Raw genomic sequence first — 25,392 nt, forward strand, 5'->3', positions numbered from 1 at the left:
CTTTTTCACTGTAGTGTTTTTTTCCCCCCAAAAGTGTATCTGGACACGCAAGTCACAATTTAAAACATACCTATCAAGACACCAAAACAAAAATAGCAAAACCGGGAAATTAAGAAATAAAGCAAAAAAAATGTTTATAAGCAGAACATTAAAAACATTATAAAATATGTTAGGCCTTTAATTATCCAACAATTGATATATATTAAGAATAAAAGTTCTTGGGGGATCATTTGGAAATAATTTGGAAATGAAAAAAAAATATGGTTGTCAAATATTAGTGAACCTACACCTGGCTTCATTTGTTTGCAGAAGTCACTATTTTTATATTTTGTCATTTATGCAGTGAAATTCATACATTTTTAAGTATCAAAAGTGTCCAAATATTTCTGGGGTCAATGTATTCATTCATATTAACATTTATTCTATAAAAAACTTGTGTTCGTCAAATAAGTTCAAAGCTTGTCAGTGCTTTGTGCTCGGCAGGATTTGAATATTTTACTGGCTCATAAATACAATGTACTGGAATGAATTATTGAAAAGCAGCAATAGTTTGCTAAAATGATGACTGCATTTTTATAAACTATTAAATGACAGCATTCACTGAAATGGCCCAAATATTTCAATACATTTTTTAATTCATTAATAACATGCACATTTTATATATATATATATATATATATATATAAACTCCTTATTTGCACAAACCACCGTTTTAAAAAGAACATATTTCTGAAGAATTGTTCAGAGAATGTTCAGCTCTACATAATAATTAATGAACATATACTGCCATCTGGTGGCCATATAAAAGGCTTACAGTTACAAAAAAACCTGTTCCACTTACCGAACTTCTTCTCCTGCAAAATCAAACACCTTGGTAATTGTGATTTTGGAGGATTCTTTTGGTTTGTCCTCCTGCTGCTGAGACACTGTAGGGGGTTCACTGGGTGTATCTGTGCCAGTTGTAGATGTGGACTATAAGAGATACAAACAAAAACCATGCACATTAATCTAAGAGACAATTAAATAAAACAAGCACAAAATACATCAAATAAAAAATTAATTTAATTTTATGAATTTAAATAAAAAAAAATAAGTAATGCATTCTGACTATAGTATCATGACTACAAAGATACTGAACCAAAAACACAATAAAACCCCCAAAAATATTTTGCATCAGCCCAAATGGAGCCAAGACAGAAATCTGATAAGTACATGAAAATGAAAAACAATACATTAAATATCTTACTTCACTTTGATTGTTTTTCTTAGTTGATGGTTACCTGCTGAGAGCCCGTACTTCCAGCTGCTGCTTTGGGTCGAGGGCCAACATCACTCAAAAAACTAGCCCAAAGGTCGTCTGCTTTCTTCTTCTGCTTCTCTTCATTGCCCTTTTTTGACTCCATTACAAAATGATCTTGTTTTGGCTCATCTTCACCTTTCTGTTGATCTGCTGACCCACCCTCACCATCTTCTAGTTTGAGGCCTCCTTTTTTCCTTTTCCTTTATAAATATGGAAAAAGTGAGAAAATTTTCCCTTACAATCAGTTTTACTTGGGTTTAAAATATACATTTGTAATACGATACCTCATCGGGATGTTTGCTTTAGTTTTCTTCTTCACATGCTCTGACTGCTGCGCGTCGTTATCCTCCCCTTCCAGTGCGTCCTCCTTCTCACATTCATTCATGTCATCCTCGCTCAGATTATCATCTGATCCATTAAAAAAATGAAACCAATGTGAATGGATCATATTTATGGCATTAATACAAAAAGAACAAAGCAACTGGCAAATCAAATCAATTTTTTGCTGGTGCACCTTTGGTTGAAGAGCAAAAATGCATGTTGTAACTAAATAACTTTTACATTTCTTAGAAGCAGCGGTAAAATCTGTAGTGTCAGTTTTTCATAATTATTTTGACCTTAAGTCCACTGTAAATGAGAATATTTCATATCTTAAATGATGAAAAATGCAGAATGTCGTCTCTTCCTAGATTTTTTCCTCTCAGTACCAGTTCCTCTCATGCTGTACTTTTATGATCCTTCTAAGATAAAGCCCTTTAAAGATATGGTGTTCATTTGCAAGGCATACAGGACCATGAAAGACCAGCAGGGGTCTTGGTGAATTATAACAGGAATTGTTTGCATCCTTTTCATCACTCTCAAAGCCAATTAACTTATTTTAGAAAGGAGTAGGTTAGCATATTAGTTAATCTTATCACATGAAACACCTATAATATTCAAATGGATTCTGAATAATCGATACACATTCTAGACAATATTTTGATAAAAGATGTACGTTATATGTTGAAGATAATTCTGAAAGTATGGACCCAAAATGAGCATTATCTATGATACTCTTTCTGTAATTGTCTTTGCATATCACGTATCATGAATTAAATAATATGCAATGTTAAAACGGAGCAGTATACATCTGCAGAGCGCAGACAAAGTAGCTTCATCTGTGTTCTCTTGCTCATATACAACCATGCTAACTTCATGCTAAAATCTCTTACCAGAGGGGACATAGTCTTCATCTTCATTTGAGGAATAGCCGTCCGAGTCGTAATCCGAATAATTCATTTTTATTTCTTTGTGTGATGCGCTGTGTTAGCAGCTAAATCAAAGACTCCGATAACAACTAAGCTAAATGAAACACAGTGGCAACCAGCTAGCTTGGATCAAACGTGAAATTGCCTTACTAGAAGCCCAGCAGCAAGTTAGCATGCTAGCATCATCTGATTTATAAAAAAAACCTCCATCTGCCTCCATTCAGAATCAGAACTGTCGTTTCTTTTCAACTTCAAGTTCTTTGCAGCATTGTACCAAGCTAGTGCTAAAAAAAACATTTCATAAAAATATGAATTGACAACTACAGTTAAAATTAATAATAAAATATAACATACAAACTGAAATACGATTGCAAAATTATTAATATTCTGCCTTCCTTGCTCTTGTATTCTGTTACATAAATATTATATACATTTTCACAATGTGCTGCCTAATTACAATGACAATAAATAATTACAGAAAATATTTATTAAAATATTTAAAAACAACAATAACGATAAACTGAGTTATTATTACCACTACTACTATTATTACTATTTTTATTATTATTATTAAAGGTAAATAAAGGTCAAATATTAGATTATAAGGTCATTATAATAAATATATAAAAATTAAAAGAGAAAATAAATTTATTAATTATTATTATTATTATTATTATAATTAATTAATTAATACGCTTCTGCCCTCCTGCCTGTTCTATTATAATTTATTTGTAATTAAAAAATATATATATTTTTCATGTACCAACCCTGTGCTAAAAAACTGACATATTTATGAAAAAATATTTATTAACAACGACAATAAACGGAATTATTATGGACAGCCCACAACATAAAATAAAATATAAATTATAATAAAATAAAACAAAACAAAATTATTGTCAATTTCAAGTCATTTCAGCTTAACCTTTCTCATTCTATCCATATGATATGCGAATCTGTTTTAACGGATACCGAGAAGGGACAGACGCAACAAACCGTAAAGGCCCCGCCCATAATCCTGTCGCAAATCGCAGGTGACAGCAAGATAATCTCAAACCAGACATAGTTGTGGTCGTTAAAATGACATTGTTCTCGTTTTTTGAAAGGTTTTACAGAGCATTGGTAGGTTGACAGTGCTTTTAGTTTAATGAAAGTAAATCTCATCGGGTTTCCGCAGTTCAAATGGACGTTCATGCAGATGGATTAGCATCTGTGCTAAAAACAAACGCTCAACTCAAACCCACATTCCTTTTCTAATGCTTTTATTCGGATTTAACACTTTCCTCACGCATGATCGCGCCGTTGATCTTAAGAGAAATGCAGGACGAATATAACGTAGGATTCGTGAAGCAGATCCTCAGTTTGAATTTGGTGCCGAGGAAAAATGTCACCAACTGCGGGAGGAACGACACCTCTCTGTGCGATTTCACCGGTGAGTGTTCACACCACAGCAGACATCACACATCATTTCGATCGGCTCATGATTGTACTGCTATCAGACACTACTGTTGTGTTGTATGATTGGCACTGCCCTGAAAAAGCGGTCAGGCTTTCAGACTGATAATGGGTTAGCAACTAATGCTAGCTTGTTAGCTTGTCCGGCTAATGTTAAATGAGTTTGGGTTGAGTTAACTTGCGTTTGCTAAAATTATGGTGTTATTGGGAAATTGCGGTCAAGAGATATGTACAGATGTATTTATTTGTCTGTTTTTCTGCATAGTAGTTCTATCTTGTTTGTTAGTATATCTATAGACAGATAGAGGACAGGTATTTCTACATAGAGATAACGTTAGGCAAAAATACATCTATCTGTCTATCTTTAGTCTGACAGACAAACAGACAGAACGACAGATATTATTAGAGATCGACTGATAGACATTCGGCAAATAGACATTTATGTATCTCTCTGTCGTTCTATTCTAGTAATGAATGTCTGTCTATCTGTCAACCTGTTGTTCTATCTATATCCATTCGTCTCTCTGTCTCTCCATGTATTTATTTATTTATCAATCCATCTATTTGTATATCAGTCCATCTAACCATCTATGTATGCATATCCATTCGTTTATTCATCTGTCTACCTGTCAGTCTGTCTGAACATTTAGGCCTATCTATGTGTCTATCTGTCTACCCATTCATTCATCCATCTCTCTACCTGTCTGTGTGTCTGTCAATCTGTCTTCTTCATGTTGTGTGATGGAAACATGTAGTTAAATATTCAATTTAGTTTACAGTATTACATGGTTGTATTATAACCAATGACGCTTCACCACTAACAAACAGTCCTAATTTCCACGATACCAGTCATTGAGATCTTTTCTAAGGTTATGTGGGAGATGTTTACATCACAGGTGTGGGAATGTTTTATAGACTGTTGGCTGATCTTCAGGCTTTGAATGTGTTTCTGAATGTGATGTCTTGCTTTGGCAGAGATGTGGTATGGGGTGTTCCTGTGGGCTGTTGTCTCCTCATTGGTGTTCCACCTGCCTGCTGCCCTCCTGGCTCTGGCAACCCTCCGCAGACATAAGATGGCACGATTTTTCCCAATCGGCATCCTGCTCATGGGCATCATCGGCCCGTTATTTGGAGGGGTTCTTACTAGTATGTAGCTTGTTTTTGTTTTTTTGATCTAGATACGTCTGAGATATGTCATAATTAATATGAAAAGCAAATAGACCAAGGGTGTCCAATCCAGCTGCAGAGTTTAGATTAGGGCTGTAATCAACCAAAGAAAATCTTGGTCGACTGAAGTCCTGAAACTTTCGACTAAAAATCGACTAAAAATGACGTTGTGGAGAGAAAAAAAACGTACGTTACATTAATTAGATACGCACTGTGCTCAGTACTTGGTAGCCTTGTTGTCTGCCTAAATTAATTATAAATAAACATAAAAAACTAATAGGCTATTTGCAGTATATTAAATCGTTTTTGACCTAATTATTTTGCACTGAAATGAGTCTGACACACGAGTCTGTCGTCTCTGACAGCGGTGCATCACGTGCACCTGCGCAATATCATAGCCTGTGATTTCTGAAAACAGTACTATGTTGTCAACTAGTGATATCACAAGAACTTTTGAGGAATGTGCAACATAATTTAGAAAATTATTTTTGTCATATGTTATAAGTATAACTGTCAGACACTATCATTTCAGCCGCTCTGCGCAGCTCGCACAGAGCGAGGCTGAACATAAGAGCTCAGCTTCGCGGCTGAGACACGAATAGACTTAAAGCTTTTACTCTTAATAAACACAAAAGGCGCGTCCACTTTAATAAAAAAAGAATATTTATTGCAATATTGTGAGAACTGAGAACTGATCGCGCGCTGTGTGAGAACTGAGAAAGTGGAGCACTTCTATCAGAGTGATTCCGCCTATCGCGCCTTCACTAACTTTAAGTTAATCAACAACGAATTGTGACTCCTGGGAAAAACGGGATGTCTGGTCACCCTATCCCTATAACCATTCAGTTGCTGAGGCCATTGTTTCAGATCGCTAGTTTGCGTTTTGGTAGCGTATCCGCCCACTGCGGCTGCCATACTGTGAGATATACAAACGCCCCTCATCTGATTGCGATCCAGTGACAGGGACGCACATTTTAAAAGACAAGACAGTCAACTTAGCCTATAGGATGTATTTTGAATGTCCGGTAGTCCTCAAATAACATTTTAGTCCCGTCTCGTCTCGTTAACGAAGACGCGCATACATTTCGTCATAGTTTTTATCATCAGATATTAATTTTATCTCGTCAACTTCTCGTCTTAGTCACAGAAAAAAAGGTTCGTTAACGAATATTTTTCGTCGTCCTCTTCGTTAACGAAATTAACACTGGTTCTTTGGAAGGAGACAGCTTCTTGTTTTTACACTAGCTTATTATTAAATAAATAATATTCAGCATCAAACCTTCTAAAGCCTACTTATCTGTCTCTCTTCTCCAGTGGGTTGGGCTAATCCAAAAAAAGTGAAAACAATGGGGGTGTTCTGAAAACAGACTGTTACCTGTGAAACAGGGGTGCTCTGAAAACACCCCCATTAGCAATTAGTGCTTTCCACCTGATGAAATGAGCGCGGCAAAAAATCGACCTATCAGATTTTTGGTCGAACCAGACCATATCGACCAATTAATCGACTAATCGACTGGGACGTTACAGCCCTAGTTTAGATCCCCAATTAAACTCACCTGAACCAAATTAATCAAGGTCTTCAGGATTACTACAATCTTCCAGATTGATATGTCGGGGCAAATTGGAGCTAAACTCTGCAGGACGTTGGCCCTCCAAGACCAGGATTGGACACTCCTGATCTAGACATACAAAATGTTGGAATTTAAAGGGATAGTTCACCCAAAAAAGAACATTTTATGTTTATCTGCTTACTCCCAGGGCATCCAAGATGTAGGTGACTTTGTTTCTTCAGTAGAGCACAAACAAAGATTTTTAACTCAAACCGTTGCGGTCTGTCAGTCATATAATGGCAGTCAATGGGACCCATGGCTTTGAGAGACAAAAGAACATACACAGACAAAACCAAATTAAACCCTGCGGCTAGTGACGATACATTGAGGTCGTAAGACACAAAACAATAGGTCTGTGCAAGAAACTGAATGGTATTTATATAATTTTTTCCCTCTGATCCACCGCAATGTCCAACTGTCCTGAGCGCGTTCACAACATCCGGAGCGTGATGCGTCAACGTGCTCTGGCATAGGCTGTGTCCAAATTCAGGGTCTGCATCCTTCGGAGTACTCATTTGAAGGATGTTACGTCACAGCGCCGCGACGAAGGCTGTCCAAATTCGTAGGATCCTTCAAATGCGGCCCACAAATACGTCCTCCTTTTCCCCGAATTGGAAGGATGGGTGTGGTGGATCCTTTCCCGTCCTACCTATCCCATAATTCTTTTCGGCAGAGCGTAATGGCGGACGAAGCGAGCGGTAGCGGAGTGGGAGAGGAGTTTCTCTGACAAAACAAGCTAAAGTTTATGCTTCGGCTCAATGAATTTGTAGGAGAAATTAGTAGAATACCTAAAAACAAATAAAAATAGGCTATAATGGCTTACCTGGATGTGACTATCTTGTAGTCTGATATAAAAAACTCTCCGACAACGAGCAAAGAAAGTATTTAATTTATTTAATTGCTTTATTTCTTCCAAAAGAATTAAAATGAGGAGAATAACTCTTTGTTTGTCCATTTTCCCGCTTCTTGCTTGGCGCTGTCACGGTTGCTAGGCGACAGGATATGAGCAACGGGTAAGGGAGGGAACTGAAAGAAGGGTAGGCTGTCCAAATTCACAAACACCGACTTCCGGGTTTTGCGGACGTCGGAGGATCCCTCCTCCTTCAACCGGGTAGGAAGGATCCTAAGGAGGATGCAGACCCTGAATTTGGACACAGCCATAGTAGACGCATGGGCGGAAGCGTTCTTCTTCTTCCTTGATGTTCAACATCCAACTTCAGTGGTGCATTACCGCCACCTACTGTACTGGAGTGTGAACCGGAGCTAGACAGAGATAAACTATAACTAAAAGGGAGACTTCCATCTCTTTTCTTCCCTTTCCCCTTTAATTAATAATAATGATTTCCAAAATTGTATTCTATATCCTATTTGCTATACCAGTGTCCCTCAGGAAACTAAATAAATGCGGAAACGCTCTATACAATGAGTGACGTATACGCGCTACAGATCGCTTCTGCCCATGTGTCTACTATGGCAGAGCACGTTGATGCGCCATGCGCCGGGTGTTGTGAACGCGCTCAGGACAGTTGGGCATTGCAGTGGATCAGAGGTAAAAAATTATATAAATACCATTCAGTTTCTTGCACAGACCGATCGTTTAGTGTCTTAAGACCTCAATGTATCGTCACGAGCCTCAGGGTTTAATATGGTTTTGTCTGGTTTTTTTTGTCTCTCAAAGCCGTGGGTCTGCTATTATATGACTGACATAATACTTCTTTTTACAAGATGTAAAATAAGTCTCTGATATCCCCAGAGTGTGTATGTGACGTTTTAGCTCAAAATACCCAACAGATAATTTTTTATAGCTTGTTAAAATTGCCACTTTTAGGGTATGAGCCAAAATGCGCTGTATTTGAGTATACCGCTTTAAATGCAAATGAGCTGGTGCTCCCGGAGAAGAGGGCAGAGCTTCAAGCGCTCAAGCTCAGGCAATAGCAGTGCCTTTGCAAATAAACATTGCACAATTAACGTTAGTACAAGCCTGTTATCGTTACTCAAAACGCACTCTGTTTAAAAGTCAGTCATCTGATTGTACTGTGCATAATACATTTGCGTTTATGAATTACACAGACGGGGAGCACGGCACGATCAAAATAACAACATAGCTGTTCTCATGGTGCATTGCATGCTATCACAAACTTTATAAGTCCCACTCGTGGTTATGAGCTCAACAGACTGAAACGATCGACTCACATTGCTTTCATATGCAACTTTTAACTACCACATTCCTATACACGATCATTCATGAAGGCAGCACCAGTTTAAACAAACAGAGACAATGGTTTAAAAAGCTTTAGCATCATTAGCCTTACAAAGTGCCAAGAAGCTCTTTCAGAAGGGCAATTTGTAAAACAAATACATGATACTTTGTCTGGAGCTGACATTTGCGCACAAAGCGTTGGTATTGATCCCTACACGTATTGGGGACTTTACCGATTTTTTCCGGGACAATTGCTTAGACAATGAATCTTGACCTCAGTGTCCTCAGCGGCTCAAATGGAGGGAGTCTATGGAGACTCCTATGTTCGTTAGTGCATCCCAAAACACAACACTTGAAATGCCTCTTTGGCGCTGACACTATATATCTCCAGCAGCTACAGCAAGTAATCAGTAATGCGGAGTCAGACTGCTGCTTCTCACTCAGTCCTGTGTCTATGCTTATAGGCCAGTGTCACAAATGGGCGGGACTTTTTCCCGCTCAGTGACATGAACAGAGGGAGAATCTGAAACCACTCGTTCTGAGAGACTGTTTATGATTTTTTTTTAGATTAAAAAAAAATTAGTGGGTGGATTTTTACCATTATAGGCTGGTTGTTTTCTCACACTGCGACCACACTGCGGTTCAAACACCTTATAAAAGTGATTTTTGCATAATAGGTCCCCTTTAAAAATCTTTGTTTGTGTTCTACTGAAGAAACAGTCACCTACATCTTGGATGCCCTGGGGATAAACATCAAATTTTCATTTTTGGGTGAACTATCCTTTTAATCATTTATTTTGACATTTAATGATTAAACAGTCACTAAATATTTTACTTGTATGCTATACATATCAATTGAAATGTCTTACAGGTGCAGCCATAGCAGGAGTTTATAAAGCGGCTGGGAAGAGCATGTTCTCCTTGGAGGCCTTGGTGTTTGGAGTAGGACAGTCGTTGTGTGTTTTTATCATGTCCTTCCTCAGAGTGCTGGCTACCCTGTAGCACTAAGACATTGGCACACCAGGCTGCCATCACAAGGAGAGGAAGCGGGACAGTCACCTTGGCGTCATATGCAAAACATGGAGGCCTTACTTCCCAAACAGTCCCAACAACTTTGTTTCCTTTGATACAGAACTATGGTATTTTCTCCAAACGGGTTTTTGATGAGTTCTTCAAGTAACATGGGACTTTTCATTTGAAAAGCAAACATTACGAGCTACCTTTAAAGCAGAGCTAGCCTTGCATTACAGGTGGAGTCATCTTGCACATGTGTATTTTTTTAATTAATCATTATAAATGATATTTTGTTTGTTAGTTTCTTTTCATTTTCCTCTCTTAACACTAAATTTGTCTTTTTATAAAGTTTTGGATGAGGTAAAGTCTCATTTGATGTACATACTAAAGCCCATTCCAGCTTGCCCTTAAATTATGCTTGAGAGGATCAACTTGCATTCACTTTGCACTGATTATATGAATCCATTAGGCCAAAGGCTAGAAATTTAAATTTGTTTCTCTACTTCACAATGTTTTGTATGTATTTTGCCTCTGATTGTGGGCATATTTCAAGAGATTACTGTTGCACACACTTGTGTGTGGACTTTGATATTGTAATCGTTTCATGGCATAAGATTTCCTGCTGGAGTTAAGTGGCTTTTGTTGGTTAAATTACATATTTGTGACCTGTTTTTACATTCAACGTTATTAAGAATTTGCTTTTCAAGTGGGCTCCAGGATTTGGCCTTCACATGGTTATTTCTGTATATATTAGAGTGATACAATGTTGCTTTGACACTTATTTGCCCATAAGATTCTGTATATGGCAGCCTCACCTCTTATGCCTAACATGTGAATGTAAAACAGATTTCAGTTGAATCCATCGTAGAATCACTTAAACCTTCACCAAAGAAATTATAACACTATTCTACAGCTGTTATACTTCGCAGGCACTGTTATTTTTAGAGAAATCTCATGTGGAAAGATCAAACGGAATTACTATAGAATGCACAAAATTATAATATCACAATCTGAAACCCAAGTTATGTACAGAAGTATATAAAATAAGATGCTTAAGTTACAAAAATATGTACTCGCACATGTACATGTTCTCCCTATCTTCTTGTTCAGTAGCTACATTATCAGCAAGAGATGTAATTCTGAAACTGATATGAATATGATCTTAACACAGTAGATCTAAACCAAACTTATTTCTCAAATAGAAGTTTCACATTTTTACAGTATAAGCATTTGTAGACTTGTGTTCTCCCATATTCAAGCCCTCAGGAAGTTCTTGTGTTCTGGAAGATTCATTCAAAGCTTGTGTGGTGTGAGTTAATGTAAATCAGACTAATCTTTTTATGATTGGAGCGCTAACATTAGTGGGACGCACTGAAAGCTATGCTTTATTCGTCTGAGCCTATGGTCTCTCAATTGCACAAATGGATTTATTTTTCTAAAGTCCAATCATTGGTGGAGTGACTGCTCATTGTTTTTGTGGTTTGTCTTTGATTGAATGGTCTTTTTGAGAGTTGGATTTACTCTTTACAATGTGATACTTTCCGGTTATTTTATTTTTTTTCTGGGCAAGTTTAATTTTCTTATTGTATAATAAGTGCCAATTGCTAGTATTTTCATGAAATAAAATGGTTTAGATTATAATAACACCACCTTGTTTTGCTTTTGTGATTTGCTGTCCTGCGGTTTTGGTGTAATATGTTGGCCAGTAAGCTAAATGTGTGCCTCGGACATGAAAATAACAGCTGAAAGAGTAGTAAAAACAATTTGGTTGTATTCCAAATGGAGGGTGGTTTACTCACACCACTCTCATCTGTGGTTTAGTGCAAGCTTCTGTGTTCTCCAGCACTTCCACACGCACAGATGGCTCTCCTGTGTTCCATTAACATTCACTGGCCAAATCTGCACACCCGCCACTTGCTGCGTACTGGAGGGAGTGACATGCTTTAGAAACACACGTGGAATGATGAGTCAAAGCATGTGGGCTTTTCTGCTATCAGAGCCTGGTTAAACTGGAATAAAAGAACATTAAGCCTAGAAGAAGTATAGAACAGTATTTTGGAATATGAAAACCGTTAGTTACCATAACAGGTTTGGAAACACTGATTTTAGTGTTATTAGTTTGTATAAATAACTATTAGAGGAAACCATTTGGTTGGTTTTTGTCATGTAATATGACCTGAAAGGTCGACCAAAATGTAATTTGTAATGACAAAAATGACTTCATAATTTTTAGCCACTGTAGATGAGGTTTAAAGCTATTACATAAAATAGAATATTAAATATACTTGTCGTATATGATGTAATACATATTTTAAATAAGAAAAGTGCACTACAAACACGGACAGGGAGCTAAAAAAAAAGGCCTGTGCCAGTAACAGTTCAGAGGTGCTGCTGGATGACTGCAGAAAGATTTACTTTCCTTTTACATGTAGTAATGTATTTATAGCAACTGTATGTCATTTCTAACCTTGAAATAATTCTGATGGTACTCTGACTTCTAATATTCCTATGACCCCACCACCCCAAAAAAAAAAACATCTTGTTCTGTGAGTATGTAAGCAAAGCCGCTTATTTTTTAGTTTAGTGAGCAGGTCCTAAATTATGCAAAAAGGGTGGATTACTTTATGGCAGCAACAAATGCTCGTGCTGAGATGGCTTTGGTATATGTATCTACTGTAATTACGACAAACAGATATTTTCGACAGTTCCACTCCTTTAACTGTAGGGGGCTCCAAAGTCCCAAAAATGAAGCGTATAGCGTTAGTTCTGGCAGGTAACGCGAGTCAACCTTACATCGACTGACTCTCAGCTTATCACATATACCTATAGGAATATGACACCTATCACGGCATTAAGCTCTGTTCAGTATTATTCAGCAGCTATTTTGCTTGCTCAGGAGCAAATTGTCCTCCTCCATCCCCAGCTCCTCCTTTCGCCACAGTCAGCACTTGGCTTTCTGATATCCCTCGTTGACTCTTTTTATCTTAAATAATTTTGTTACACTTAAATATCATTAAATCTGCTTTGTTCTATTTTTTTAGGGGGGTATAATTGATGCTCTCCCTGCTCATTCATGACAGGCTGCATGGATGGGCAGGGAGTTTTTGCCTAGAACAGAACCATACCGCCAAACCAAATTGTATGCTATGTGTCAATCATTTTGACGATAGTGGTCCTGACAGAACTACATACATTTGCTTTAAAGGGATAGTTCACCCAAAAATGAAAATTCTGTCTTCATTTACTCACCCAAAAATTGTTTCAAACCTGTACAAGTTTCTTCTGTTGAACACAAATGAACATATTTTGAAGAATGTTGGTTATCAAACAGCTGACGGTAACCATTGACTTTCATGGTATGGAAAAAAAATACAGCAGAAATCAGTGATTACTGTCAACTGTTGTTTTTTTGTTTATTTATTTTTGTTTTACCAACATTCTTCAAAATATATTCTGTTCAACAGAAGAAAGCAACTCATACAGGTTTAGAACCATCACTTTAAGTTTAATCAAATCCCTGCCAAGCGTTTTATTGCCAAACTTTCGCATTGAGCCAAGAGAAACTAGTATTTTTGAGAAAGGGAAGAGAGACAAGCATGTTCGCATCCATGAAAAAGCCAGGACTCGAACTGACACAACAGAATTCACTTTTTAATCATTATTAACAAGTATAGGTATTGATTTACTCTTTTTCTCTTTTTTTTTGTTTTTTTTAAACGCATTTGTTCATAATTCATTCTTTTGTACATAATCTGGCGTGCAAGGCAAAGGTACACATGATAGAAAATAGATTTGCGCAGGGTCAGTCCATGTGTATCTCAGGTGAGGGGGATTCAGTTCTTTGGTCTGATGTTTCTCCCTGCGTTGTGTGCTCCTCTGAGACTGTCTCCCCCCTCTCCTGGTTGGTCACTAGCTCGCTGAGCTCGGATGGGCCCTGCTCTGATTGGCTGTCTGTGACTGTTGTGCTGTTCGCCTCATCGACCTGTCCAGTGCCGTCCTCCTTTTCCCCAGATTTCACTGTGAATGCACACGATGGACAGGTAAGCACGACACCTAATTGAACTACTGCACAAACTGTATAAATAGTTTGGCACACAAATTTATCATGCAGACTATAGAAACTATAGACTATTTATATAAAAAAATTTATAGAAAGTTTATATAGGTATAGATTGAAATACATCTATATACATCTCAGGTTTCTTCTCATGGTGTTGGAGTAGAGTTAATCTCGTCCTCCTCTCACCTTCCTCACCCTCTGGTAAATCCTCTGAGCAGGGCGTCAGTTCTCCCAGGTTCACTCGCTTCCGCCCCGGTGACCTCTGCCGTCTTGGCAGCGCAGGCTTTAGCTCTAAGAGAGGCCATAATAACAACTGGCATTATTGAAAAGTGCCATACAGTAGATTTGTTGCTTGCAGAACAGAAAAAAAAACCCCGCAAACAAAGAATTCTGTGTTTTGCATTTTGTGTTTTAATGACCCTATGAAATCAGCATCAACATTTGTGTCTTTTAGTCTACATCTTTTACCTTTGAATTCATTTACAATACCATTCAAAAGTGTAGGGTCAGTAAGATTTTTTTAAAGAAATTAATATTTTTACTCAGCAAGGATGCATTCAATTGATCAAAAATGATAGTGAAGTCATTTATAATGTTACGAAAAAGGTATGTTTCAAACAAATCCAGTTCTTTTGAACTTTTTTATTCGTCAAACAATGTATCACAGTTTCCACAAAAATACTAAGCAGCAACTGTTTTCTGCATTAATGATAAGAAATGGCTTTTGAACAGCAAATCAGCATAAAGGGTCATGTGACACTGAAGACTGGAGTAATGGCTGCTGAAAACTCATTTTTAATTTTCATATTTTAAATTGTAGTAATTTCTCACAATTTCACTGTATTATTGATCAAATAATTGCAGCCTTGATGAGCTGGAGACTTCTTTCGAAAACATCTTACCAACCCCAAATGTTTAAATGGTGTGTACACTATATGGACAAAAGTATTAGGACACCCCCTTCTTTATTAGAACAGAAAAAGGCACTTCCAAAACTGTGGCAACAAAGATGTAAATATTATTTCCATCTCTTGTTGCAACAGTTTTGGAAGTGTCTAAAATGACTGTACCCATATGTACAAGTCATTGGTGTTTGGCTCAAGGTCTGCATTTAAAGTCACACCAGAGGTGTTCAGCTGGGATTAGGGCTTGGCTTTCTGCAGACCAGTCAAATTCTTCCACACTGACTGAATCAATCATGTCTTTTTGAACCTTGCCTTATACACAGAGGCATTGTCATGTTAGAATAGAAAAGTGTCCTGTCCAAACTGTTGCAATAAAATTAGAAGCTCACAGTTTTCTAGAATATCATTATATCCTTTAACATTAAGATTTGTACTCATGGAAATGACTTTTAAAGTAGCCAAACCTCTTCATTAGAATGGGGTGTCCCAATACTTTTGTCCATATAGTATAAAATACTAATTACCTACAAAAAGTTGCATGACACATTCTGTCCAATAAAATGCTCTCCAGTGTGACAAAGTCCGTCCTCCTTAAAATACCTGACATGCAATAACATCAGCAGCTAGTAACATCATCATCTTCAAAGCATCGCTCTCATTTAACATGAACAGGATTATTCAGAGTGCTGTTTAGAAACACGTGAATGTAACTGACATATTGTGAGAGACAGGTATGAGACATCAGATGCTCACCCTCAGGGTCAAGCATGGCGGAGTGTTGGAGGAGAGAGTCCTCATGGACAGACACAGCACGGCGCTGGGGAGAGGGCTTCATGCGGGGCCGTGGTATAGGGAGGGTCTCTATGAGAGGAAATACGGTCAGACTGTGTCCGTTCTTATAAAAGACATGAATATAATACAGCACAGGGTCTCTGAGGCTGTTTTATGCCTTTTATCATATAGGACGGGGAGGATTTGGAATGAGGGAAATCGGGAACCAATACAGTCAAGATTCAAACCTGTGACCCTTTATGTCATGAGTGTATTGTGCTACCACCACGCCACAGATATGAACATCACAAGGTTGTTCATAACAGATTCACAAATGAGAAAGATATCTATATCAGGATGTATGGATGTAAGGTGGAACTTGAATGAAAATCAAGAAAAAAATGACGGACTGCTTATTGTCCACAGAAAATGCTGACATATACACAACACTTGATACCACCAAGGGACATTTAGCTTATCACATTATCACAATATTCATATTCTCAGTTATGTGGTTATTGCGATGTAAGATAACATTTGGAGCTACAATGAGTATTTTGGAACAACACTCAAAGAATGAATGCATTTTCATCAGGGCCCATTTGCTGCATCGGCCTCACAAGCATTGAATTACATGACTGATGGGACAGGGCTAACTGAATTGTGTTCGGCCGAGTCCTGTAAGAGTCAGCAGACACTGAGAGCTTTGAGATCGGCCATCGAGGAAGGTGTTGAATGAAAACAGACACTAGTTGAGTCATTATGTGGCCCTACTTTAGTATTATAAATTTGTTTAGACGGTGATAGATATCATAAAGGCCGATTGTGAGTACATGCATGAGACAAAGTGAAAAGTAAGAAACAGAATAGGAGATAGATAGGCTTTCAATCAATTAAAGGGATGTTAAAAAAATCAGAATGGTAACTTGTCTTACATTTTTCTTTAAAAGACCCGGCTCATAGAAGTCCTTCATTTTGAAAATCAGACTACCGGTTGTGCTGATTCAGTAAAAAGAACCGGTTCACAAAAGTGCATATGATGATGTACTATGTTTTAAATTTTCTGAAGTGGAAGAGACAATTAAATCGCTATTTACTAATAATCAGACTACAGTAGCTTTTTTTATTGATTACATGATTACATATTATTCACACAATACCAATAAATTATTTATAATTTATCGATTCTCCCTAATTCCTCTTTTTCATCTTTTAAACGTTACTTTCTAATATACACACTCAGAAAGTCTTCCAGTTTTGTGGACATTCACACAAAGACCAGTCATGCAGCATTTGGCCACTGGATTTCATTTCAAAAATCATTTCAGGTTTAAGAAGTGTTTCAACATTACTACTGACGAACATAAATGTTTATTTGAATTCTCAAATATAGGTTATTTAATCATGTATTACTATGTCTTTGGAAGGGTTTTGTCCTTCAAACACATTAAACTGCACAAATTCAGGTTATTTAGATAATGCAGGGATTCCCAAACTATATTTGTCATCTGAACCTCATTTACCTAATATATTTACTTGATGTGCCCCTGAGATTTAAAAATAAATAAATATCAAATACATTTGCATGCTCATGGTTGTCTGACGTTGAAATGTTTCTCTTTTTTTTATTATTTAGTAAGCGTTTTATTTTTACATTTTTATGTTTGAATTAATTATTAGCTTTTCATTAAATTCACAAACCCCCTGCAGTTCCTTCACAAATCTCAGTTTGGGAAACCTTGACGTCATGTCATGTTTAATGAACTTCATGTTGTTAACAACAACGAATTGAATATATTTTCTTACTCTTTGTATTTTTATATCAATATGGTACAAGATTATCCTATTTAAACCAATGTGATAAACGAAATAGGTCTAAAGTAATCCAAAAGTAGTCCGATTATATTACCTAAAATGTGTAATGCAATGAATTACATTACCAACTACAATTTTTGTCATGTAATTTGGAATCAGTAATGGACTACAATTTGTAAGTATTCTACCAAGCTCTGTGAAAAAATATCTGCATACTGAAACAGCAATCGAAAAGACATGAGGACCCTATTGAAAAAAAAAGCATATGCTGGTTAGGTATGTTTTGAAGAATGGCTGCCTGATTAAGCTGGTCCTAAATTGGTCATGAGTTGGTTTAAGCTGGTCCAGTTGCTTAGGATCAGCTTATACCAGCTCAAACCAGCTGCCATGCTTCAAAAGATTCCTAGCCAGCAAATGCTGTTTTTTCAACAGGGGATGAGAAAATATTTAGATCATTTTCATTTAGTTTCAATTTTCACTATCCCTCTAAAAACAAGTTTAGAATAGCGTGTTATGTAAAAACTGGCCATCCAAAGCCCGCATGCCCCATCATCCCCACTAGACTGACAGAGAGGCAAACCTTCAGTGACGGATTGTGCTCTCTCTGAACGCTCTCTGATATCCGTTCTGAGATTCCTCCGTGGTGAGGGGGCTGGGGGCGTCTCTTTGCGGGGAGATGGGGTTGGAGGATCTTTCTCCTGAGGCTGGGAGAGACTGATGGTCTCGGATACCTCTGCTTGGCCATCCTGAGAGAGGCTGGGGAGCTTGGGACTGGGTGTGGCCGTCCGTGCTGCTTCACTCCCGGGAAGAAGAATGGGCTTCATGGCCGGCTTAGGGGGCAACGGGCCTATAGGACGCTCTGGAAGTAGCGGCTTTTCTGTACGGTGGAAGTCTGTAACACTTTGAGCCACTCGGGTTGGTCGCCTGGTGTCTGGAAAAAATATTTTTTAAATGTATGTTATCTTATTTTATCTATTGATATGTTTCATTTTTTGACCTCGTAATTCTTAATCAAAATGTCATAAGTCAATCTTCGAGATCTTTTCTGGTGATGTATGCTAGATTTCTTTTGTCCCTGCATTTTTTCGATGTCCATCACAGAGGATCGGTTACTACTTTTGTTTCATCGCAACTTGTGGCTTGCTATGATGCAAATAAATGAAGCTGGGTGATTCCTTTCTTACCTGATGAGGTGGACATTGTGCGGGGTTTCATAAATGTAGGCGGTGGCTCAGGTTTGTCAAGTATTGCCCCTAAAAAGCAAGCAAAGTGTACTAAATAACAGAGAGAATGCTGCACATGAAATACACGCTGAGCTGTGCTAATGCATAAGAATAAATGCACTGCAAATAGCTTAAGGAAAAGGATTTTATGGCTGAAACAGTGAAATGTCCTTAAAATTGGATTTAACACAATGCTGCAAGGTATTCTTGCTGTTTGTTTGTTTTAATCACAGCATTATGTGCAGACATATGGCCTTTTGCTAGACTTATATGTGAGTGTGGTATATAAAGAGAGATGGTATATAGATACAAACATATTTAAATGGAATTAAAGGGGTCATATGACGATGCTAAAAATCACATTATTTTGTGTATTTGGTGTAATGCAATGTGTTTACGCAGTTAAAACATTTTCCACATATCTCTCTGCCTCGCCTTTTTGAAACGCGTCGATTTTTACAAAGCTTATCGTTCTGAAAAGCGAGGTGTGCTCTGATTGGCCAGCTATTCAGTGCGTTGTGATTGGCCAAACACCAAGCGTGTGACCGAAATGTTACGCCCCTTACCATATTTGGAAACACACAGCATCTCCATGACAGGGCGGCGAAAGTTACGCCTTCCTTCTTTGCGTAAAGATTTAGGCGGTGTTATGCAAATCGTCCAACACAGTGACGTAGATGTGTGGGGGCGTTTTTAAATGAGGCGTTTTAGAAAGGTGTGGACAGGTCTTAACTTTTATGAAGAATACCTCTTTGGGTTCGACATTTTTTAATCTTTGCAAATTTACGGATCTTATCTATGCACAAACAGCTTGTAATACTCCAAAGACAATGGAAAACTTGAAATCGCATCATGTCACTCTCTAGCAGGCACACCTGAAACCCCAGAGCAGAAACACTGAGATCACCACTGTCAAAACACAGATGTGCTGACGCAGCACTAACAATGCGGCAAATTCTCACATCCCAGCACGAAGAAGTACATACTGTAGCTGAGAAATGTGTCTTACCCTCAGAGTTGGCTTTCCTCAGCTCCTCATCCTTGCTCTGTAAGAGGATAAAACTGGTTTAAATAAGATGCCTAGTGAATTAAGTGTATAATCTCTAATTCACCCAAACCCTTTTTCATGTAAAGAATAAGTGATGATTTTGATACTGCGGTTTTAGCAGAGTAAGCGAATGTTACTGGGGCAAGGTGTTTTTTCCTGATATAAGGCATTTCCGATAACAGTGAATTATTTATGACCATTAATAAAGTTTAAAAGGTCTTCAGAGAACAAAGTTGTTCAATTAATTTGGTTCAAAAGAGTACATGTTTTTCACATTAAAAGGTTAGACTGTTTGGCAACAACACACCACTAAAAACATGGCAAGTAGCAAAGACAAATATCTAACATCCCAGAAAGAAAATTGGATGCATGAAATACCCGCACTTACCTGGCTCTGTTTGGTGTCAGTAGATGTTTTGGTGACTCCCATGCGGTGAAGCATGACCTGGAGACGCTGTTCTAAGCTGGACGAGCTCTCTGAGGCATGTTTCTAGACAGTAACCAAAAGATTACCTCTTAGAATATTTTTGTACAAACAGCACAAGAAACAATTCTATCAATATTTATTCTTGGAGCTTTCAGAGCACTTTTTAGGAAGTGAAGCCAGCCGTACATTAAATAGTCAATAGGAACCTCTAAAACTGACGGCGCCCTCTCATCCAGAGGGATTTTGGATCAGCGACCAAATTATTTAATACTGACTCACAGTTTTCAGCATTAGCTGGCAAAAATCATATTATGCATCAACAGATGCTACAAGAAAAACAATTTCAGCATCATGTTTATAAAATATTTCAGATGTGCTGATATTACATCACCCATATTCACACTGTGACAATTTCACTTCTGACACATTTATATATAGAGTAACAACAGTCTTGGCCAATGACGTCAAAGACTGTATTGAGAACAAGAAAATGTAACAAAAGAAATGCAGATCACCACTCAACACATGCTGTTACTGCAACAGAAAAGTGCCATGTAGTTTTGTACATGCAACATGGTAAGATGATGGTTTTCTTTGTGTGTACGTGAATATGGTAAACAATCACTACCATGATACAGTAAATATTGAAGTATCATGATACTGTCTTACCTTATTGGGAAACAGTTTTTTAGCAGATATTTAACAAAAGTGAATGAGGTTTATACAATGAGATTTAAAACACACAAAAAAAAAAATAATGGGGTAAATAAAATACTCTCAATATAGAAATAATACGTAAGATATACCATATCTACTATCTATATTAAGTATATTAATCTTGTTTTAAAGATTATTAAGATTTAGTTTTTTGTTATTTTATAACAAAATCACATTCGGAACATACTATGGTACTGCCACAGTAATTTTATTGTAAGAGTTTAAATTAATAATTTTCACACAATATTTATGCAAAATGCACTTAAAAATATCTGAAAACAGAACATTTGTGTTATGCATCAACTATGATGTTAACAGATTTTGAATTTCTCTTAATCAGCCAATCAGCTTACTATATAATCTACAAATAAACAAAATATATATTATCTATTCAATATAACATATACAATATTTCTAGTTTAACCCAATCAGAACCATTGCTCAATTACCTTTACTTGCGTGGCTGTGCCATCCTGCTCTGGCAAGACGTCTGAGAGCAGGATAAGGGACTGTGATTTGCCCTCTCTGAGAGAGCGACGGATGGGTTTAGGCCTCCGTTCTCCATCTGGGGTGCGGCTCTTCTCCAGGGTCCGGCTCTTCTCCCGCTCTGAGGGTGACACAACTGGGACTGGGCTAGGGATTTTAGTGGGAGTGGGAGGTGCAGCAGGGGACAGTGCTGGGACCTCTTCGGTTTTGCTCGGAGAGGAGGCAGGAGGTGTGGGAGTGGATGCAGGTGGGGTCAGTACAGGTGTGGGGACAGGTGAAGGAGCTCTGGGTGACATTTTGTCCTCAATAACTGGTGCAGTTGTTGTTGAATCTGTGAAGGTGAGGATGGTGGTGGTGGCCGTGGTAGTGACTGCCTTGACTATGTTTTCCTCATCCAGTTTCTCTTTGTCCCTCTCCTTTTCTTTCTCCTTCTCTCGTTCCTTCTCCTTTTCTCTTTCCCTTTCTCGCTCTTTCTCTGCACGTGCTGCCTCCCGGAGTGGTCGGATGAGATCTGCTATTGAAGTCTTTTTGACCTTGCCCTCAGGAACACCGTCGCCCTTGGCCCCTCGACCTGCTCGGACTTTCTTAAAGGCGAAAAAGTCACCAAACTTCTTCTTAATGTTTCTGGAGGGGGCTGTGGTGGGGATGGGGGTTGTAGTGGAGGTGGTAGGAGGGGCAGTTGTGACAGACGTGGGCTCTGCAGATTGTGCTTTAAAGAGGGGCTCCTCCCTCTGGTGCTTTCTGAACACGAGGAGAGGAGAGGCATGATGGGAAATGTCTTTTGACAACCGGTAAGAATATATTTCTTTGTTAGAGATTATGATTTAATCATGTGCTGTGATTAAAGTTGAATGTCTGTTTAACTAACATTGATCTGCATACTTGAGTGTGTTTGTATGTGTTGTGTACTCACAGGGGGTCATCAGGGATGATTTTTTTGGTGAAGAACTCTTCTACACCTTCATCAACCCTCCCCATGTTCTCATTGGCCTCATTCTCACTCTCAGCTGCCTGCTCCTGCACACATACAAACAAACACAAGATAATTCAACCAATTAAAATCTACTAAATGTTTAATCTGGACATGAAAAACTGTAACAGCATAATGGAATGAAAATATTAACATGATTTATAACCCGAATTCCAGAAATGTTGGGATGTTTTTTAACATTTGAATAAAATGAAAAGTAAAAGACTTTTAAATCACATGAGTCAATATTTTATTCACAATAGAACATAGAAAACATAAAATTTTAAACCGAGAAATTTACAATTTTATGCACAAAATGAGCTCATTTCAAATTTGATACCTGCTACAGGTCTCACAATAGTTGGGACGGGGGCATGTTTACCATGGTGTAGTATCTCTTCTTTTTTTCAAAACAGTTTGAAGACTCCTGGGCATCGGGGTTATGAGTTTCTGGAGTTTTGGTGTTGGAATTTGGTCCCATTCTTGCCTGATATAGGTTTCCAGCTGCTGAAGAGTTTGTGGTCGTCTTTGACGTATTTTTCATTTAATGATGCTCCAAATGTTCTCTATAAGTGAAAGATCTGGACTGCAGGCAGGCCAATTCAGCACCCAGACTCTTCTACTACGAAGCCATGCTGTTGTAATAGCTGCAGTATGTGGTTTTGCATTGTCCTGCTGAAATACCCGTCATCTTGAGGGGAACATATGTTGCTCTAAAACCTTTATATACCTTTCAGCATTCATAGTGCCTTCCAAAACATGCAAGCTGCCCATACTGTATGCACTTATGCACCCCTATACCATCAGAGATGCTGGCTTTTGAACTGAACGCTGATAGCATGCTGGAAGGTCTCCCTCCTCTTTAGCCCGGAGGACACGGTGTCCATGATTTCCAACGAGAATGTCAAATTTGTACTCGTCTGACCATAGAACACTTTTCCACTTTGAAACAGTCCATTTTAAATGAGCCTTGGCCCACAGGACATGATGGCGCTTCTGAACCATGTTCACATATGGCTTCCTTTTTGCATGATAGAGCTTTAGTTGGCATCTGCAGATGGCACGGCGGATTGTGTTTACCGACAGTGGTTTCTGGAAGTATTCCTGGGCCCATTTAGTAATGTCAATGACAGAATCATGCCGATGAGTGATGCAGGGTCATCTGAGGGCCCGAAGACCACAGGCATCCAACAAAAGTCTTCGGCCTCGTCCTTTACGTAGAGAGATTTCTCCAGTTTCTCTGAATCTTTTGATGATGTTATGCCCTGTAGATGATGAGATTTGCAAAGCCTTTGCAATTTAACGTTGAGGAACGTTGTTTTTAAAGTATTCCACAATCTTTTTATGCACTCTTTCACAGATTGGAGAGCCTCTGCCCATCTTTACTTCTCAAAGACATCCCTTTTATGTTACAGACCTGATGTCAAATAACTTAATTAGTTGCTAGATGTTCTCCCAGCTGAATCTTTTCAAAATGTCTTGCTTTTTCAGCCCTTTGCCCCCGTGCCAACTTTTTTGAGACTTGTAGCAGGCATCAAATTTGAAATGAGCTCATTTAGTGGATGTGTAAAATGTCTCCGTTTAAACATTTATGTTGTCTATGTTCTATTGTGAATAAAATATTTGCTCATGTGATTTGAAAGTCTTTTAGTTTTAATTTTATTAAATTTTAAAAAACGTCCCAACATTTCTGGAATTCAGATTATACACAATACATGAACCTTGATCAATAAACCTTAAATTCAAACTCAGACGGCACACCCACAAATCCGTTTGTTGAGCATCTAATGCACATTGCACACAAAACTTGTAAGCACTTGTGAAATTAGCAAGCTTCAATCAGACTGGCTGACAGCTAGCCAGCTTCCAGGAGTATGGGGGGCACAGAATATGTAAGTATCTTGTTAGTTCACAGAGAAACAAAATGGTCTAACATCTGGAACCCTTCTGAGGAAAAATTAAATACTTGATAGTTTAAAGGTGACATCGGATGTCCATTTTCCACAAGTTGCAGTGATTCTTTAGGGTCTTCTTGAAATGTCTGCAACATACCGTGGTTAAAATTCCTCATGTTTGTGTAAAACAACACCCTTTTTACCTTATCAAAATTAGCTCCGTTCACAGCGACTCGTTTCTGCTCACCCCACCCCTCTCTTCTGTGGGGTGTGTCGACTCTGTATATGGCTTGGAGGTGGTCTTATTCAAATAGCTAGCTATCTACGTAAAAACAAGCTATAAATTGAAACATTGAACTGGCTGCATGTTTTCTTTTCAGGTTTTCTAAGCTGGCAGACATGCCAGTAACCGAAACTAAATGGAAAAAAACGTGGGGGAAAAAAATCAGATGTCTCCTTTAAAGATTTATGCATCAAAAGTTGTGTTTGAGACTCTTTAAACCTATCCACGAACTGAACTGTATATTTAATCATGTTCTTGGTCTATGAAATAATCAATAATTTTTTTTTACTTGAGATTAACTCAAATTTAGATTATGATCTACACAGTTTTCTGTAAATTTTTGTGTAGTCTTTGCTCTTGTCTTTAGTCTCTGTTGCATAAACCATGACTTGGTTTTGCTCACAAATGTTTTTTTTGTTTTGTTTTTTTTATACAAACAAGAATTTTGCTAAGCGACAGTGAATAGCAGGGGGAAAATCTGGAACCGGCAAACAGGAAAATCTGAACAGCTCTGCTTACTTCTCCGTGACAAGTGGGTGTCAGAAATGCAAAATTAAGTAGTGCTTTGTGTCCCAGAGAAATTAGGGTATTTCTGCTTTTCTAAAAGCATCATCTACTGTCAGAGAGTGAATGTGCATTTTCATTCAGCCCATCTGCCTTTTACACTTTGGTCTAAAAAGACAAACTGCATTCAAAAATAGGACTGAATTTTCACGCCAAACATTTGTGTTGATGTGAAAAAACCTTTGGCCAGAATATACTGCAGAATGGACCAGACTTTATAGCAATTGTCAAAAGA

The 25,392-nt window shown here is 38.0% G+C and overlaps 3 protein-coding genes across 6 annotated transcripts in view; 1 reads left to right on the forward strand and 2 right to left on the reverse strand.

Annotated features, from left to right (window-relative positions):
* Nucleotides 1–2,742, reverse strand: part of LOC306888373 (craniofacial development protein 1-like) — a 41,531-nt gene extending 38,789 nt beyond the window's left edge. Inside the window, exons 1-4 of one of the 2 annotated variants that reach the window (XM_079446612.1) lie at nt 2,512–2,742; nt 1,585–1,708; nt 1,281–1,500; nt 842–972 (exon numbers count right to left, since the gene is read on the reverse strand). In XM_079446612.1, the coding sequence (XP_079302738.1) occupies nt 842–972; nt 1,281–1,500; nt 1,585–1,708; nt 2,512–2,578 (542 nt within the window). In that variant the 5' untranslated portion in view covers nt 2,579–2,742. The remainder of the gene's footprint in view (nt 1–841; nt 973–1,280; nt 1,501–1,584; nt 1,709–2,511) is intronic. The other variant, XM_079446611.1, reaches the window with a different exon arrangement.
* Nucleotides 2,743–3,559: 817 nt separating this feature from the next.
* Nucleotides 3,560–11,641, forward strand: LOC306888375 (transmembrane protein 170A-like). Its single transcript, XM_079446615.1, has 3 exons — nt 3,560–3,979; nt 4,978–5,148; nt 9,851–11,641. Exons 1-3 carry the CDS (start codon nt 3,838–3,840, stop codon nt 9,979–9,981), a joined length of 444 nt encoding a protein of 147 aa, XP_079302741.1. The 5' UTR covers nt 3,560–3,837; the 3' UTR covers nt 9,982–11,641.
* A 1,983-nt stretch (nt 11,642–13,624) lies between these two features.
* Nucleotides 13,625–25,392, reverse strand: part of LOC306888369 (capping protein, Arp2/3 and myosin-I linker protein 3-like) — a 43,126-nt gene continuing 31,358 nt past the window's right edge. For 2 of the 3 annotated variants that reach the window (XM_079446605.1, XM_079446607.1), the window contains 9 exons: nt 22,359–22,462; nt 21,409–22,186; nt 20,204–20,305; nt 19,777–19,813; nt 18,729–18,797; nt 18,125–18,475; nt 15,712–15,819; nt 14,240–14,344; nt 13,625–14,010 (listed from right to left, as the gene is read on the reverse strand). In XM_079446605.1, the coding sequence (XP_079302731.1) occupies nt 13,796–14,010; nt 14,240–14,344; nt 15,712–15,819; nt 18,125–18,475; nt 18,729–18,797; nt 19,777–19,813; nt 20,204–20,305; nt 21,409–22,186; nt 22,359–22,462 (1,869 nt within the window). In that variant the 3' untranslated portion in view covers nt 13,625–13,795. The remainder of the gene's footprint in view (nt 14,011–14,239; nt 14,345–15,711; nt 15,820–18,124; nt 18,476–18,728; nt 18,798–19,776; nt 19,814–20,203; nt 20,306–21,408; nt 22,187–22,358; nt 22,463–25,392) is intronic. The other variant, XM_079446606.1, reaches the window with a different exon arrangement.

This window comes from Barbus barbus (assembly GCF_936440315.1).
Source record: "Barbus barbus genome assembly, chromosome: 22".
Classification (NCBI taxonomy): domain Eukaryota; kingdom Metazoa; phylum Chordata; class Actinopteri; order Cypriniformes; family Cyprinidae; genus Barbus; species Barbus barbus.

Excerpts from the sequence above, each read along its gene's own strand:
- LOC306888375 (XM_079446615.1), top strand. The coding sequence starts at position 3,838 with ATGATCGCGCCGTTGATCTTAAGAGAAATGCAGGACGAATATAACGTA. Across the intron at positions 3,980-4,977 it reads CTCTCTGTGCGATTTCACCG|AGATGTGGTATGGGGTGTTC; the intron begins GTGAGTGTTCAC and ends TTGCTTTGGCAG. Across the intron at positions 5,149-9,850 it reads ATTTGGAGGGGTTCTTACTA|GTGCAGCCATAGCAGGAGTT; the intron begins GTATGTAGCTTG and ends AATGTCTTACAG.